General features: G+C 41.9%; 1 protein-coding gene across 1 annotated transcript; it reads left to right on the forward strand.

Moving 5' to 3' along the window:
* Positions 1-7,866: 7,866 nt before the first annotated feature.
* Positions 7,867-17,971, forward strand: LOC146386063 (F-BAR and double SH3 domains protein 2-like; the record flags this gene model as incomplete). Its single annotated transcript, XM_084930091.1, has 10 exons — positions 7,867-7,978; positions 10,135-10,232; positions 10,528-10,680; positions 10,777-10,911; positions 12,191-12,274; positions 13,766-13,949; positions 14,034-14,257; positions 14,494-14,704; positions 14,792-14,856; positions 14,939-17,971. Coding segments are annotated over 10 exons (1,320 nt in total), but the record flags the coding sequence as incomplete, so codon positions are not given.
* Between the last annotated feature and the right edge of the window lie 631 nt (positions 17,972-18,602).

The raw sequence follows: 18,602 nt of genomic DNA on the forward strand, positions 1-18,602 counted from the left end.
CGAAGAAGACACAAACAGCTGGTAACTGTGCAGGGGTGGATCTAGCAAAGCTTTTGCCAGGGGCCAGGTAGGGCATTAACAGGGAAAGGGGGGCACAAAGATATACTTTTCTTTCTTACTCTCATAAAATATTTAGCTTTTATTAAATAGTTATCTGAATCTTACAACCAAAGTTTGTATAATAAAACACAAGATTGGCTGTAGACCATTGTTAATCATTCAGAACACTGTGTAAAAAAAAAAAAAAAAAAAAAAAAAGTGAATGCAAAAGTGCATAAATGTTTATTTTACGTGTTTGATGTGTGTGGCGGGGCGTGGAGTGCAGTGCCGCTGCAGGGGAAGTGGACCCACCTGAGCGGCATCTGCAATCACGCCTCTCAGGCGTAAAGTCTGTGCTCTCTCGGCTGTTTTTTTTTGGTGTGTGTCAGGCTGTGAGTTGAAAAGCTACAGCCGGCTGTGTGGGTACACCAACCATGTGTGAAAAGTGGTCCATAACGTAATGCTTCAAAGCGTGTTCATGCAAACATTGTTGGGTCTGCCGTGGTACAATGGGACTTCTGCTCATGAACCTCTGTGCACAGCGTCTGCAAATCGGGGCTGTACGAAGTCACCTCATCTTTACACAAAACTGTAAGCTGTCATCTGTGAGGCGTGAGCGGTGTTTGGTTTTACCATAGTTCATGGCGGAGAATGGCTGCTCTGCTGAGTTTTGCTCTCTGTAGCCGTTTGAATGGCAAACTACACTGATTAGCAGCATAGGCACACTTAAAATTTCTTCTGAAATTTTCGCTTTCTAGTTCAAATTACACTTTCAGCAGCAACTAGTGAGGTAAAGCAAATGAGAAGCTGTTGTGTTTCAGTGTGACCAGTGCTGCATAAATGTTGTGTTATCTTACCAGGCATGGTCTCTTTATAAATGCCCAACAGAGCCAACAAAAGGACTTTAATTATATGCTCTGTGTTGTTTGTTAAGCTTTTTGTATGTCAGTATGTCCAGATAAACTTTGTTTCTCATGGTTTACTTCATACAAACCGTCTCCTCTCAGATCTCAGAGGACTGATGTCTCATTATGGGTCCCTGCATTAGTGTGATGGAGTGTCTGTGGCATGTTGAAATCAACTGATTGATTTTCGTTAAAAAGAAAAACTTCTGACTGACTGGTGGCTGACCTTCTCTGTTCCTCACAGAATTGCCATTTGTGGATGTGGTCCACTGATCCACATCCAGTCACACATACAGAAGAGGGGGACATTCAATTAAAAACATTAAATACAGATCAAAAGCATAAATGTACTTTACATGAAACAAATGCTGGGTGAGCAGAAGTGGAATTTGCTGTAAGCTGAAGTCAGCGAGCAGCAACATCCTGAGAAAATCATGACTTAGCATTAATGTCCTTAGCTATAGTCAACACAGTCACACACTATGAGGCAGTCCTGTTTGAAATTTCCACCAAATCTACTTTTGTGTTTGTAGTGCTGTGTTTCCTCAGTGGATGCAGATGGTCAAAGTCTGTGTTTTCAAATATGTAGAGTGTCATTTCTCTACATAACACAGAAATAAGAATTTACAAATGAAACAATTATTCAGAAACAAAATGTGCAAAACCCCAAAATAAACGAATCTTCAGTTTAGAGCAAAGGAATCATCTATTAATGTTGTGGAGTTGTTAAACACACACAAACTGCTCCAAGATGAATAACTCGGTGTGGAGATCAGGGAAATATTTTACTGCTACTATTCATAACCATCATCATTACCATTACATTAATTATCATTTCATCAAAGCATTTATTCAATAGATTACACATGTTCTTAGTTAAGATTATTACACCTATCACAGAGAGCTTCTGTCTGGTAAAAGGTTAGAAGCATCAACGGGCGGGGTGAGGCTGAGTGCGTTGGAGGTCGAGACACACACACACAAACAGTAGTTAGACTCATATTTAGGTAAGAGTTCAAATAATAGTTTGCAAAAGCTTGTGACTGCAAAATTGTGTCTGCCTAAGGGACAGTTTGTTCCAGGAGATAAGCGAGAGTTAGAAGATTAATAGGAAGCACCTGGCCTCGAGACGGAGAAGATGTCCTTTTAAATGTGTCAAAAGTCGTCAACAGAACATTTGTGGTTTTGAAACTTATGCATGTGTTGTATCTGCTTGACGCATGAGGGGGCGTCATAAAAGTAAACCCTGATGGTATAAAACAACTGCTTGTGTATCGTTGGGCGGAGATCGATGCTGTCTGTGGGCAGTGTTCATCTCCCCACGCGCGTGTTCATTAAAATCACTGTTTGACCGAAGCTCTTCTGGACCATTATTGTTTTGTGCTCACCCTCAATATTTGAACTCGTAACATTTTGGGGGCTTGTCCTGTGACTTGAGGAGGGAGTGAGTTCGGAGGTTTGGACAGAGAAATCCGGGGTCCAGAGGGCAGTCAGATGCGCAGACACGATCCGGTGATCGAACTGAGTGGACAAAGGCCGGCCTATTTAAAAGGTGAGGCACATACCTGTTGAATTATTTCCAAAGTGTGCCAAATTGGACATTGAAAATTAAAGTCTACTCACTAAATCACTGGTGAAAGTCTGTTTTGATTTTGGTGAAATTTTCATGAGGTTTGAAAGTTGAAATAATGATAATGGGAGTTTGTAAGTGACAGTGCTGAGTAAAGAGAAAGCAGTTGGACTGCTAAGAGAGTTTAAAGCAGTTGGACTGCTAAGTGAATTCAGTATAATAGGTAATTGGTTATTTTGTGGGTTAAAGTCCCCATTGGTCATAAGGTTGGACCTGCGTCAGTCATACATTTTTTCTGAGGTGTTGATTGTTGTTTCAAAGTATTATAAATTTTTCTATAACGGCAGCGGGGTTACTAAGAAGCACATAGCCCGGAGTTTACGCTCCCTCCTTGTCGTGGACGCGCGACATTGACCTCTCGGTGAAGAGGGTTAGTTCAGTGTGGCTTAACTGTGGGGTACAGGGCATCCTGGAATAAGCTAGGAGTTAGTCTCCTCACCGTTTGGAACGGTGGTCTGCGCTTTTTTGGCCAGCAGAAGTCGGACTTCGGGCGTGAAACCTTAACTTAAAACTTCGGGGAAAGCCTTGGCTGTGAAATGCCAAAAATAGAGCTTGAGGCAAAGTTTGGGTTGGTTGACGCTTTTAAATTCAGTTAGGGCACTAGAAATCGGGCCACCGTCCGGGACGGATACTGGTTAAATTGATCGCAAAAACACTCAGGAAGTTTATCGGTTGGACCGTTACTTTAAATTTGTCAAAATTGTGTAGGTGTTAAAAGGCCTGACCATCTCTGCAGTTGTAATTATAAGACGTCTTTGTAATATAAAATAAGAGATCTTTGTGTGAAAGGTGTCTGTGATCCAGCGCTGAGGCTATTTTTAGACTGCGTGTGTGTGTGAAAATGTAAATGAGGAAGCAGTGAAAGGCTGAGAGCATTATCGGTTGTGTAAATGCTGTCGTAAATATTGCTACATGCCTGTAATTAAGACGCTGATTTTGCTGATTAAAATATTACAAATAAAGTTTTGATTGATTACGGTGAATGTTTGATGTTTGGCTGGGTTTTGATATAGAAGAGACAAATTGTGCATGATTTAGACCGGCATTTCAGTCGGCAGGGTGAGATTGAGTGGAGGAGTTGAGTGATGAATACGGGGCTGAATTATTTCATTTTTGTGGTGTGAAGCAGCATTTTGTAAGATTTTAAGTGGTTTTTGTTTCAGTTTCATCACATATAAGCAGTTTTGTTTGACGAACTTATTTACTATTTGATTTTATCATTATATAGGGTGTGATCAAGTATGAATTTCAGCACTGGATGTGGTGTAGGAATTTCATTTTTATTTAGATAAAAGGCATGCTTATTTCGGGGTCTTGCCGAATTGAAATTTCACCTATAGTGGATGTTCTTTATATGAATTGTATTTGTCACGGTGATTATAAATGAATGATTAGATACAGTGAAATTTCTTAAGGGTGTTTGTGTGTGTTTCTATGGATAATTGCTACTGGTTTTATTCATATTGAGGAGCGGATGATTGCGACTGAGTGTGTGCATAGATAACGTGAAGACGGCTTTGCAGCTGCTGGGTGTGAGTAGCTGTGTGTGTGATAGGAAGCAGTGTGGGTGACAGGAAATCTGCATGCCCATAAAAGGCAACTGCCTGACTGTGTGAAGTGTGCACCCAGAGAGAGAGAGAGTAAAATCTAGGCAGATGAAGCCAATGGATGTTTTAAGAAAAGAAATACTAATTGAATGTTTTAGTGTGTTAATACAGGTGGATTTCTCTCAACCTGGAAACTCGAGTACAGCGGCAAAAGGATAGATTAACAGAATTGGGACGACAAACAGGCCAGGCTTTGGCTTAAAATTTTACAGCTTGACCTCTCACTTTGTCCCCACCCTGAGAAGAAGCTTAAAGGACAATTAATCTCCTGATGAAGACCGACAGAACATCGTGGACTTGAAGAGTTAACCGCAGGCAAAAGACAGTGCAACTGACCAATAACACTGAAGGGTCAAGCAGCAGCATGTATGAACACCACTGATGGAACTTTGAATCACAAGCTGGAAACCAGCCATGCTGGGAGTTGACCTACAAGAAAAGACCGAAAAGATCAACGGAGAAGAAACAGAGACAGCTGAGTTTGGACTGTATTTGCTGGAGATTTCAAGGCCACACAGGACACTGTGAGAAGAGAGGGACAGGGACCAGTCAGAGGTCAAGCCCGGACGAGTTCGAGTGCAAACGTACAGGATATAATTGGATTGAAATTGAAGGCTGAACTTATGATGGTTTATAGATGTCCACCACGTCACAACAAAGAGGTAAAATAAAAAGAGCAACTAACTAACAATTACATTAATGAATAGAAAAACACATATACAAGTTGTTACATGTGAAACTATTTTTGGAAAGAATCAGAAGTGAGACAGCTTGAATCCACAGCTCAGTGCAAAGATGCATGAATTAAACCTGATTATAAAAATACATATGCAATGAAGACACGCTTACACTTATATACATGACATATATTGGGATTTCTGACCGGAGAGAGAGAGAGAAACTGGACGGTTAGGCACTGATGATAGTAATGAAAATGTCTGTAACAAAAAAAAGGGGGAGAGAAGGCTGACACAGGGCCTGGCCCGGTGTTTCTCCCCTCTTTGAATAACACAGCCAACACAACATCATTTTCCTGTTCGCCTGTTGTTGTTTTGTTTTTGTTTTTTCTCTTTATGCTTGATTACAGGCTGCTTTGCCGGCCCTGGAAGCTGAGGCTGACCTGGACTCCTGCTCTCCCCTCTACCATCTTCGATGTGACCCTGACCAAACGCTGTAGCAGCTGGACCCACTACAACAGCCTGAGAATGTCAACAGTGCTGCAGGAAAGCGATCTCAGGCAGCAGAGACGGAGAGCGCTAAACCTAAGGCCCGTTTCACTACACGGAGGAAAATTCTCAGACAGCTTCAGCTGACAGAGCTGTGACGAGACGCCCATTAAGCCCGAATGAAAAGTGAGGCCGAGCAAAAGAAGGCTGACCTTAATAACTCTGCATTAACACTGTGCAGGACAGTGATGGACCAACACGGATGATCGGGCAGTAAAAGGGCGTGCCAGAGACAGGAGGAGCAACTGAGGTCAGGAGGCACCTCAGAACGGACAAAACACGGAAGAAGATGCAGGTTTCACCTGCAGTGAGCATGGACACTGGAGAAAAGGACTGCCCCAACTGGGGCCAGAACCAGGACGGACTGAACTTTGAACAGCAACAATGGTCACAAACAGACTGAAAAGGAGGAGGGTAGGACCCCAGGGCACGCTTCAGGCCGTGGTTTACCCAAGACACCAGAACAGGAAAGTGATGAACACACACACACACACACACACACACACACACACACACACACACACACCTAAATACACTGACCCAGAATGAAGAGAAACACACACACATGTGCACTCGTTGATTGAGTGAGAAATCACACACAAACCCAAACCGAAACGCTGATTCACTGAGAATTGATCCAAATACAAATACACATGCACATGCTCGTGCAATGAAGAGTGATGCACATGCTCGTGCAATGAAGAGTGATGCACACGCACACACATGCTGATGCAATGAAGAATGCTTTGCTAACAAATGCTTATGCTGATATGCAAAATGCTGCACACAAACATCCAAGTAGATAATTTTTATAAAAAGTTATTGATTACTTAGAATGTGTTTTATGTCACCCAGAGGGCATTTATGTAGATTTAAGGGACAAGATCTAAAACAGTTTGGTTATGAAAACAATGTCTGCGCGTGATGTCTGTGTACGGCTGCTCAAGGCCTCGACTGAATTGTTTACTGTGCTTCACACAGCCTGATAAGGAGCAGTGGTACAGAGTGAAAATGAGGAATTAATAGTCAAAGTTTTATTTCGGAGCACCGCATTTTCTGTGATTGAGATTTAATTCAAGGAGGAACAAAAGTTGCTATAGCACCTGAGGTTCTTATTCCTACACAATATTGTCCCGGGAGGAAGCAAAACTTTCCTGTGAATTTCTGGTTGATTTTTGGGTTTTGCTTAGCACTAGGTTGATTTTATCAGTGAGGTTTGGATTGTTTTCTTTCTCTAAGAGAGAGAGAGATGGTTTTATGTTTGGATATGTCTGCAACGGGCCCTAGTAGGTGTTATGTTATTAGTATTTTATTGGGTACGTTTGTTTTTGCTTTTGTTACAGTGCACGGAAATAAGAAAGTCTGAGTGGTGTGATTCACCGGTGGTCATATTTTGTGAGTTTATGATTTAACAGTCAGCTCTTTAAACCAGGCCTGGAAGATTGAAATTTAAAGTGCTATGAAATATTCTTACTGAAAACAGTTGCAAAGTGTGCTTCTCCATGATTATAATGGGCCCTGGAGAGATTCACTTATATGGGACATTGATCACATGAGATGGTCCTGAGCCTAAAAGGATTGCAGCGAGTCAATCCAGTCCAAAAAACAAGGAATTGTTTTCCTTTAAAATGATGACATCATCTTGCTGGTGATGGATGCTCGAATAGGTCGCGCGTGAGACTCCATTAGCAGCAATATCTGGTATGAATGTGTGTGGATGTATGCATGTAACTGGACTGTGATGGACTGACGACTAAAAGTTTTAACTGACTTGATACGGAGACAAAAACGGTACCGACTTTAGGATTAGTAAATGTCCACAAACAATTCACCCAGCCTGTAAAAGAAGGGTGGATGTTTTGTCTGGCTTTGTTTTGTTTTTGCAGGAGCAGAAGGATGACAGAGACTAAAGGGGGAGGCTGTAGCTTCACATGAGAGTGTGAACTGCAGACTGAACCCTTTGGTTGCTAATTTTGAGTTACTAATGTTTGCATTAAGAAAATTGTGTTTTATTAGCTGTGTTTTAATTAATGTATCACATTATATTGTGGGGAAGTGTCAAATGTTACAGTGGAGAAAATATGTTACTATTAACCATATCAGGCCACTGTAAAAAGTCAATTAAATTTTATAGAGGAAAAAGCCAAAACTTTAACAATATCTATGAATAATAGGGAAATGGTAGGCTTGTCACATTCAAAATAGAGATATGTAAAAACAAATACTGGTCCACGTGATTTAGGTTCTCCATTGAAATAGTCAATAATTTAGAAAAGTAGAATAGAACCGACGGGGACATGTGATAGGATGTGGTACTGCAAGAGAACAAGAGCAAACTAAAGAAAGGAAAACCTATTGTGTTTAGTTTTGATAAATTCAAATTAAAATGTACCATTATACTCAGAGGATCAATATGAAATCAAATATATGCAAATGAAACACATGACTGATAACTGTTCTGTCCTGAGCTTTTTTCCTATAGCACCCACTTGACCACACCAACAGTTTTTCGATACCAAAGGAAGGTAATTGCGAATAATCGAGGGAGGAATATCATCAAAAGTGGGAAAGGTAAGCCCCGATGGGGGTGATAACACCATTAATTTTACTTATGGTCAAATTCTTAAAATTGGACACCGAACATAAAAATTAAATCCGATATTTAGAGACAGAGTGGAGCTCTAGATAAACATACTGCTTATCTAGATCGGAGAGTTTGAATCTATAATACTGTGAGATAACATGCAGTAGAATGTTGACCATGTTGAGTATGTTTATTGTAATGTGCAGAGATTGGCTAATCTGACCAGGAAATGCAATGAGCAGGAATGTCAGAACAGGTAGCGTTAAAGTCACCTTTGACAGTCCAGACTGGGATGGCGTTGGACATCCTCAGGGTGGAAAAGGGTTGGTGTGACCAAGGTGTGGTTTGGCTTGTTGTATGTATATTTCAAAATGATACAGCTCTGGAGGGACCAGTTACTTCACATAATCATCATCATCGTCTCCTTCCTCCTTCTCCTTGGTCCTTCTACCCTGCGCTTGCAAACGCTCAGCTTTACAGAGGGTAGTCTTCACGTAAACCGGCCCTCTCCTCAGTTCTCCTGGGCCTCGCTGTTGGACGCTTGGCTTTACAGAGGGCAGAGTTCGCGTAAACCGCCCTCCTTGAGGGCCTCAGACTCTCCCTGCCGCCTTCCTACCTCCTTCTGCTCCATTCTCCTGCTCCTCGCAGGCAAGCGCTTAGCCGGGTGGGCCCCAAGTTACGCGTAAACCGGCCTTCGCGAGGAATGGGGGTGCTCTCTACTCCGTGGGTACACTGTGACCCCTTAGTAATGGCGATGGGGTATTTCGCAACCCCAATGCACATTCGTAAGTTACGATGACAAACACTGGGGTCTGGAGGGACCCCGAAACGTCGGAGGAAACAACTCTCAACTTCACATCATCATCATCGACGATCTGACTGGATGGCTGTTCGACACAGAAACGTCCTGAAAGTCCATCTGTTACAATCCGGTCAGTGCCAGCGTAGCACCATCTGCTGTTTCGCAACAGAAACAACTTTTCTGTGTTTTGTTAGATTCATAAAGCTAAGCAAAAAAATTGGCAAATTCCGGTTTTAAACATAAAGCACCTTAAAAAAAGTCCCACAAAGTTGATGTTTAAATTCTCTCTTAGGGTGTAAAAATCTGCTAGTTTTAGAGCTACAGATTACTTGTTGAGCCCTCTATTGTTAAAAATAGATCCTGTAGCTTTTTTGGAGAATCTGTGGATTTAAAAATATGTTAAAATTAGTCCATGTTTTCATATTGAGAAAAAATGTAATGCTAGACCTGCCCCCATCCTGCAACAGCAGCAGTTGAGGCAATATATTTACCCATCAGTCATGTCTAGGTAGCTCTGGCTCACGTTACTGCAGCCTTCTAATCAAAATGCATTTGCAATCTCTATTTTAAATTTTATTTTCTTGTTCTCACTGCCTTGAGCCTCTTCTGTTTAAGCACATTTTGCATGTAATGAAATGTGCTCTATAAATAAAATTGGCATTGACATAAATTTCGATGCCTATCAAAATGATATCCTCAGCAGTTAAAGGTATGAGTGGTGGTAATTTTTGTTGCTTTTGCTTTCACTATATAATGAATAAACTCATATAAGGAAAAGTCATGAAATATGATGATCATGGGATTTTAATTTAACAGTTTTTACAATTCCAGAGGAGTCAAAATGACCCTTTGGACATGATGAGTGTGACGTTCTGCAAAGAGAAGGAAATCCTCTGGGAAGTTTAAGTCTCTGAATCTAAACGTGCGTGTTATGTCTGTGTTTGGGTTTGGAGTTATTCTGATGTGGTTTGTCTTACTCACACAATCCCTGGAAAATCTTTGCAGGAAGTGTACAAAATGCACTGATGTGTCACTTTTTTCCATTAAACTGGAATTTGGCCTTTAATGCAGCGAAGTCGGTCAGCTGGATGATAATAATAAACCTCGGCATCATAAACTTCTCCATATTTTACTGTGGCATGAAAGGATAAAATTGATAAGAGCTCCGTCTCACTGGTTTATTGCGAAAGCTGGTTTAAGATAAGTGAGCACGGCTCGTGCAGCGACCTGTTTCCAGATGTCCCTGGTTATGTTGATCGCTTTATTGTTGGACCGTTTCCATCTATTCCATGTGTTCCTTTGTATACGTCACCACAATAGTTGTAATTGTTTTGTTTTCAGGCCCTGGAGGATACGGGACCCAGGAAGCTTCGGAGCCAAACAACAGCGAACTGGAGATCAAGATGGAGGTGGCCAGGCAGAGTCTCCGGAGGGCAGAGGTAACCTTTGAACTTCTAGATCAGCGATTTCTCCATCTTCTGAATCAGTTTCTCCTTATTTAAAGTTGCCCCAGTGCGCCACCTGCTGGTTTGAAAGGTGAAGTGACAGATTTAAAGGATTAATGTTCTGTTAGAAGAGAGCAGAGGTGTTTAAAACACATTAAGTATTTATTTTATTTTCATACTAATCTCATTGTGTTTTCTTTATTCTTTGGGGGGTGGGGGGCTTGTCAGTGGGTTGTGAAAGTCTGGTGGTCTTTAACTCACCTTTATTTTTTATTTTTTTTGCTGCTAGACGGTGAAAGCGAAAGCCGAGGCCCGGCTGGACCTGCTAAGGGAGGCTGGAGTCCCGGTTGAAACGTGGCTGAAGAGTGCGATGAACCAGGTGATGGAGGAGCTGGAGAACGAGCGCTGGAACAACCTCAGTACCCACGATCCTTCACTCTCCGTAAGATGAAAACTCCAATTCCACAGTGCTGTAGTTTTGAAGTATATGCGCTGTAGATTTGTGCCCTAAACGCAGATGTCGGTCTAACATCCGTAGGTAACAGCAGATTTGGAGCGAGAGGATGAAGAGGAGATGGAGGACAGCGGTGAAGTGTTGGATGACAGCAGCTCCAGCCCCTCCAGCACCTTGAAAAACTATCCACTCACCTGCAAAGTGCTCTACTCCTACAAGGTAACGACACACGCTTAAGCAGGGTTGTAGCCGATGAGTCGGTCAGTGCCCAGAGAAATGGTGACATCTACAAAGCCTCATGTGTTTGCAGCGAGTCGAGTCTGAGTTTAGTCTCCTAAACAATCAGTGTCGCTGCTCTGGAAAAAAACACTGTTTGATTGCTGTTGCAGCATCTCTGCGCTTTCTGTATTCACAACTCTTTAAAATACGTGCAGAGGCCGGCCTTGCCTCGAGCTCGAGGCACGGGGAGTGCGTGTTGGGAGTTACAGAAGCAGTCATTATTAGAAAATGCAGGAAGCTGGTGGAGCTGGATATTGATGGATGAAGATTCAGGAGCCACAAAAAATGTGTTTTTAGAAGAACAGTGACTTGCAGAGTTACACTTTCTGTCCTCCGTAAACCTCATTTTCATGCAGAATACATAAAACAGCTGGAAGTGAAAGGAAAAGTATTTTTAAGATTCTGTAGGTTTAACCATATTTTCTGGTAATTATATGATTAATATTTAAATCTTTTTAAGTGTCTTGTCATGTTCTCCTGTGCCTCTGTGGTTCTCTCCAGGTTCCTCCTTCATTAAAAGACAAACTTGTTAGATTAAAGCTTCTGTTACTGACGCAGACAGCTGGAGACTCATTCCTGTTATATTTTCTGAAAGTGTGGTTGAAGTCTGCCGTCTGTGTGGTGCATTATAATGTGGATGCTCTCTGTGTTAGCCTACAAAGCTGGCTGGGATTTCCTCCATCCCTGCTGGATGGATGTCGTCATAAAATCTATTAAGATGTAAATACGGTTAACCTCTCCACACATGATTTAAATATTTGGATTGGACGTGGATCTTTAACATGTCACCAATTATAATTCTGACTTTGAAGTAAAGCCACTTTTTGTTTTGGCTGTTTTTAATCAGTTCCAGTCGTGTTTAACCCCCATTTAGATTGACTTTCCCAAACTTTGTGGCACTAATGATTCTGTGTCCAGGTTTAAAACACCTGCTCTCTGAATTTATACAGAAATTCTAGTGTAAGTCTGAGTTTTGTGCTGCTTTGGAGTATTAGTTGTTTTATATTACCTGAGTCCTGAGTAAAGTGTGGTATAAATGCAGGCATGGTCTCAGTGTTTTCTTCAGTGTTCTGGCTGATGTTATTGAAGCCACAGTGAGCATTTTTGTCCGTTCACCAGTGTGGCGGTATTTGAAAAATATACATCACGGGTGAAATGAAGATGGTTAAACTGTTACATCGCAGCTTTAATTTGAATTAACGTGTTTGTCTGTCTGCAGGCTTCTCAGCCAGACGAGCTGACCATCGAGGAGCAGGAAATCTTGGAGGTCATCGATGATGGCGACATGGAGGACTGGGTCAAGGTACAAAAATAACACAAACACAGTTATGTAGCAGAAGCACTCTCATGTTTGAGGGTTGGTTGTTTTGTGTATTAGTTCACTCTCTGGCTCTTAGACTGTTTGACAAACATTTAGTTTCAGTTTTTATAAGACCTCGCACCGGTACAGACTATCTACTGGACGTTTTAGTGTTTCTCTGGGATCAGTTGGACTGATGTGGCTTCAGGAATTAGAATAATTCAACTAAAATGCGTGCGGTGCATTGAGGCAGGTCAGGTTGGCCTGGGTGGTAGAAGCTCTGCTGAACATAAAGACAAATCAAAAAATGTACAAATACACAGTTCTCTGCTTCTTTTTTTGGCCCCGCAGCCGTAAAGGGCTGATGGGAGATTCTCGTCACCCAGCCGGGCAGGCAGGTGGGCGGGCATGGCACCCAAGTTTGTGAATGCAATAATTCATGAATGAGGCAGTTTTTAAATTCATACCTTAAGTGCAGCTACTGAAAATCTGGGCCAAATCCTGATTGATGGTGATCCAATCCTGCCTCAGCAGCGCTCCGGTGTGATCACAGTTTGTCAGCTTCTGCTTTTTAACAGCGGTTCGTGGACTCTTGATCAGTTTTAGATCTGCGGAGTGACCTGGTCATGGATATAAAATGTTAATTTGATGATCTCCCAGCTACTTAGTTATCATTTTCACTTTGTTTGTCACAGACTGTTACAAAGTTGCTCCTGGACCTTTGGGAGAAAATTTGAGAAGTCTTTGAGGACATTTTTCGGGTGGTCAGTGGTTTATACTTAAATGTAGAAATGTCAGCTGTGGATGCTCCCATCATTGTGTGAAGTCATTCTTTTATAAACGCCTCTGCAGAGCTGCTGGTGTGTAGTCATTGTGTACTTTGTGTGTGGTTGTTTTCCGATCATTTCCCTGAAGGAACATTGTGCATTGTTGCTGTTTTACTTTTGTTTATTGTGTAAGTCTGGCTTTCCTGTGAGCCATTGTGCAAATGTTCCACGTGTTGAGCCAATATTTTATGTATATTTACTTAGGTGATTATCTTCTCATATACAGATATAGTGTTTTAATGGGGTATTTATTTTAATGAATATAATCATACATAAAAATGTGAGCAATATCATTTATATAGATCTGTTTTAGTGCTGTGATTCCCCACAGCATGCCCCAACAGAGATCCCAATACCTCTGAGTGTTTTCAATCTGAATGAAAATAAGTAAGCAGCGGAAGGGGAGGCCACCGGTGTTCATGAAATCAAGCTTCATGAATTCAGCAGAGGCTTGTTTAGGATTTTAGATTTCTCGTTAATTCAGGAAGAGAGAACAAAAGCTCTCCTATTATTCTCTTTGTGGCTGTTATTAAATTCTGGCGACGATGCAGTGATATTGTTACAGCCCTACTCTTTACATCTGACTTTATTTTTTCTCATTAGGAGTTTTCCTGTTGAAACATTTTTGGCTGTTGTCATCGTCTGTGTGCATTGTCTGTGTTTCCAGGCCAGAAACCGTAGCGGACAGGTGGGCTACGTCCCGGAGAAATACCTGCAGCTGCCCTCCTCCAACAGCCTGCTGAGCATGCTGCAGTCGCTGGCCGCGCTGGACGCCCGATCCCATTCCTCCAGCAACTCCACCGAACCTGAAACCGAACTCCCAACCGGCTCCGTCAACGGAGACTCCAGTGGTGAGATCCGCCTCCACCAGATAATATCGGAGTTTTGATTTCCTGCTTTGTTTAATACCCTCGTTGCCACTGTCTGTGTTGCAGTTTCATTCGCAAAGGCTTCGTACGACTACGCGGGACAAACGGAAGATGAGCTGTCGTTCCCAGAAGGCGCCATCATCCGCATCCTGAGCAGAGAGACCCACGAGGACGATGGCTTCTGGGAGGGCGAGTTTAACGGCGTTGTTGGTGTGTTCCCCGCAGTTCTTGTGGAGGATCTCACCGTGACCAGCGAGAATGGAGATGGGCAAAGAGACGGCAGCGCACAGGTAGGCTCACGCTGACTTAGCCGCTAAATTTCATGTTCTATACAATTAAAGTTCTTCTGGTTGAACGCACACACACTGTGTCCCCCCCTGGATCAGCTGCCTCTACATCAGCGCAGTACGAATCTACTGTAGCAACTTATTTATGACACTAAGTACTGTGTTGTTAAATAATTTATTTCTTTTTATTTTATATAAAATATTAAAGTTTGCACACCTGTCCACTGTTTGTGTTGAAGGCTTCCCCGTCCACACTCTCTCAGTGCGAGCGCTCCCCTCGTGGTCCCTTCCAGCCGGGACCTCTCCACAGCAGCCCCCTTCAGACCCCCACCGTGTCCTCTCCAGTGTCGAGTCCCTGCAGCGCCACAGCCTCTCCCATTGGCCGACCACCCTCCTATCACAACGGACACCACAGACCGCCGCCGGCTCCACACAAAAGCCCCTTTCACAGTGAGAATCTCTGGTTTGTCTGTGAGTGGTTATCTGTAACAAAAAAGGCTGGTGTGAATAATAATCTGCCTCCTCTGCCCTCTTCAGGTCCAGCACAAAGCTCCCCCCAACCCCCCAAATACCCGGAGAGCGGCGGTGGCACCATCCGACCCGTGAGTAAAACCTTCTGTGGTGACGTAAATGACAGCAGACCTTTTTTATCTTCATTTTAACTGAGCCGGTGGATTTTTACAGGTACGTGCCGAAGCAGCATCCTCGCGGGCAGGTGAAGCGGCGAGAGGAGGTTGAGATCACACTGGTGTGAAGGCGGCACCCCCTCGAGCAGGGACTCGTAAAAATACTCCCAAAGGAAACCCAAGGAAACTTAAAAACTCCTGAAGACGCCTGGAGACGGAAGAAGCCCCCCCACTCGGAGAAGGAACACCGCTGCGCCTTTTTCTTTTAACTTCCCGTTCAGTGTTCTCGTTTCTCAACACTACCTTACCCAGAGTTTGTACAAGGCTTCATTCTCACCCCCGAACAGTTAATAAGGTGATAACGAGCAAAAGAAGTTGATAGAAAAGTTAACATCATTTTATCCGTTAATAAAAATCAGTGTGTTTGGACTCGCTAGCTGATATTTTAGGGAGTCGAGCTCATTCGTTCCCTTGCAGAGAGCTCAGTGTGGTATCATTCATCAGTTCGAGCAGCCAGTTTGGTTCTAAAGAACATGCAGCTGACTGAATGAGGCGTTTCATGATATTTAACCCACCGACAGCATAAAACAGAGTGGTTAGCTGATGAGCAGACCCTGGATTTTCTGTTGTTTGAGACTCGGTCATAGCAGCGTTTCATGTTAAAGTAAAACATGTTAGACTGGACTGACCTTGACCTTTGAGAGGTCAAACTGAAGGAAGCGTTTGTGTTTTACCTTCATTTTTCTGTTTATGAACAAAGACACGAGTCTGCAGAACATATCGTCGATCAGGCCTGTGTTCCCTAGATTTAGACACATTTCACACCCCTTCAGTGAGTCTTGATAATTTCAGCTGTGTTCTGAAATGAGAAACTGAACCCTTGAACACATCAGGGAACTGTTCAGAGGTCCCAGAGACCTCTATAGGACCAGAAGTCTTTTACAGACGCAGGGGTCGCCCCCTGGTGGCCTGTAAATAGAGTACAGTTTTTTTTTTGTTGCTTCACTTTTCCAACCTGGCAGCTGTGTCAATGTTCTGATGTCTGTGGTCCTTTTTGGCAGTGACGTCATTCCCGAGTTTGTGCACTCCAGCAGGAAAGTCAGAAAAGCAAAGTAAGATGGGATTTATTTTAGCTGCAGCACGTTCATTGATAGAATGTGGTAAGTGCTTAGCGTGTGGCTTATATCATGAGTCACAAATACAGGTGAGTGACAGAGCAGATTATGTTTATGTTCTCTGTCACCATCTTGGATTGTTGAGGCTGCTCTGACTTTCCAAGAAGGAAATACTAGTTGAGGGGGAGTTCCAGATGAAAATTACTACTGGGAGCTCAGGAATTCCGACTTCCGACTCAATCTGGAATGCACCGTAAGCCAAGGGCCAACAAGACAACAGCAGATATTTTGACGTCGCCCCCTGGTGACAGGGCAAGGTTACAGCACCATTGTACAACCACACCGCTGCCTTCAGTGACCTTGCTTTTTAGGTGTAACCACTTTTCTGTATCTCTGTTGACACTTAATCGCAAAAAAAAAAAGTTGTTTGAAGTCAAAATACAAAGAAATTGTGAGCAGTAATCGGCAAAAATAGTCTGATAATCGCTAATTACATCATCAGCAAACCATAAATCAATTTTCTGTTTTCACCTGAGCGATCTTTAGGCTGCCCGTGCTCCACACGGGTATTGCACATGTTTTCACTTCTTTTTTGGCTTCATTAGTCGATGATGTTTAAGATAAACTGCCTCCTGGCTCCGGTTTCACATTAAAGTCTCTGCAAGAAAACAGATAAGTTCTTCCTTCAGCTCGTCGGAAAACATCACTTCTAACTGATCGTGTTATGGATGCCTTAGCTGCAGAATTTCTCCTCGTTTATGGATTGAAGAAAGAATTTTTTATGTTATAGTTATGATTTCGCCCCCGTTGTGTCTCACGTCGTAGCTCTTTGTTACCACCATCAGATTCACGTCTATGCAACAGAGCTGCACTTGTGAGCAAACCAAAAGTCTCGAAAAGAGGCTGGTCCTCTCTGCCGACACACGGGACCGCTCGCGGTTACACAAACAAGGGAAAAGTGGCAATTTTTACCTGTGATTGTTTTGGATCCCTTATCTTTTTTTCCCCTTCTAATGTTTAGGAAAAGTTTAAAGTGGGAAACATAGCACGTAAACACACAGTCTAACTCTTTTGTTTTTATGTTGCATAATACAGAAAAAAACTGTTTTTACGACACTAATGATGCCAGTAACAGTCGCTGTTGGGGAGGACCGTTTACACTGAGCATGTGCAGTTTAAAGATGCCTTTTATTTTTAAGGAGGAAACCATCCTGAGCTGCTAGCTGTCCAGTTTAAAATCTATAGTGAAGCACTTTCTGATGTCTTCTTATTCCTTTTCAGTATTGTGGATGTTTTGTTCAATATTTCCTGTTTGATGTTTGTTTACCAGCCGTATTGGTATCAATACTTCCTGTTATTTAGCCGTAAATAGCCATTGTAGTGTCTTTGATTGAGATATGACTTATCGATCGTATTGATAGTTTACGGAGAGCTTAGAGATGGATATCTGTGCAAGTAATGGCACAGCTTTTTTCCCCTTTTTTGTTTTTAGAATTAGGATTTTAAGAAAACAAAAACAATTAAACTGTAGCTGAATCTGATCAGAGGAAAAGAGGTATCCGTCAGCCGTGACGCTGCGTTCTCGTTGATCTCCTTGAGATCTGAATGACATCAAACTTATTTTTGAAGTTTGCATTTACCCTGTTGTATTAAAAGAATACCTAAAGTTTCTTTTCCATTAGAGAATTTTTTGTTAACCTGTTTACTGGTCTTGATTATGCATCAAGTCAGAATCTGAAATTCATTTTTTTAAAAAAGGACGTAAAAACTCCCACGTTTTACAGCGTCGGCTATGCGGAGGCTGCCAGGCGTCGTATTTACACACCCATGGATGTTTAACTGTATTTATTGTGTACAAATAAATGTGAAATAAAGATAGCTTAAATGGAACAAGACTCTGTTTTAACTCTTAATTCCTGCATCCACCTGTTTAAAATATATTATTTTAAAATAATGTGTTACATGACTACACAGAAGGATGTTTCAGCTCAGTATATAGCAAATATAAAAAATATAAATAATTCTTAATTTTAAAATAAACATTAATCTGATTATTAAAAAAATTATTGGACAAAAAGTACATGGAAAAAAGAACTCGGTGAAATGGAAAAAATAAAGTTCAATATCTTGAAAATCAAATAGAATACAAGCTTTGTTTTCTTCTTTGTTTTCTGTATTTATCTGTTTGTATAAGACAAACAGTTTATCATAAGTAACTGAAAGTCTTTCGGCTCTTCGAAGAAAAACTGATGGGATCCAACAAATAAACATAACTAAAAACTGCAGCCTCAAAAGTAAAACTCATTTGTTGCTGATAACGAACGCAAATCCAAAGTGTTGTTGTTCCCACCCCAGAGCAGCAGGTGGCAGCAGCACGATACAAAGGAACTGTACTGTAGTGGGATTTCTGTTCGTTTTTTTTTTTGTTTTTTTTTTCCAAAAGAAGAAGCCGTTTTTAACGTAAACTGTTGATTAAAGAGTTTTTTGTTGCAGTTTGACCTTCAGCTGAACTTAATGTTGGATTTCTATTGATTTTAGAGAAGCTATTGGCTGAGAGGTTGTCATAATTCATGCATGAAAGGGTTAAAACTTATCCTTTGTTTCATT

Source organism: Perissodus microlepis, chromosome 6, assembly GCF_051167445.1.
Source record: "Perissodus microlepis isolate ML-2025 ecotype Zambia chromosome 6, ASM5116744v1, whole genome shotgun sequence".
In the NCBI taxonomy this organism is placed as follows: domain Eukaryota; kingdom Metazoa; phylum Chordata; class Actinopteri; order Cichliformes; family Cichlidae; genus Perissodus; species Perissodus microlepis.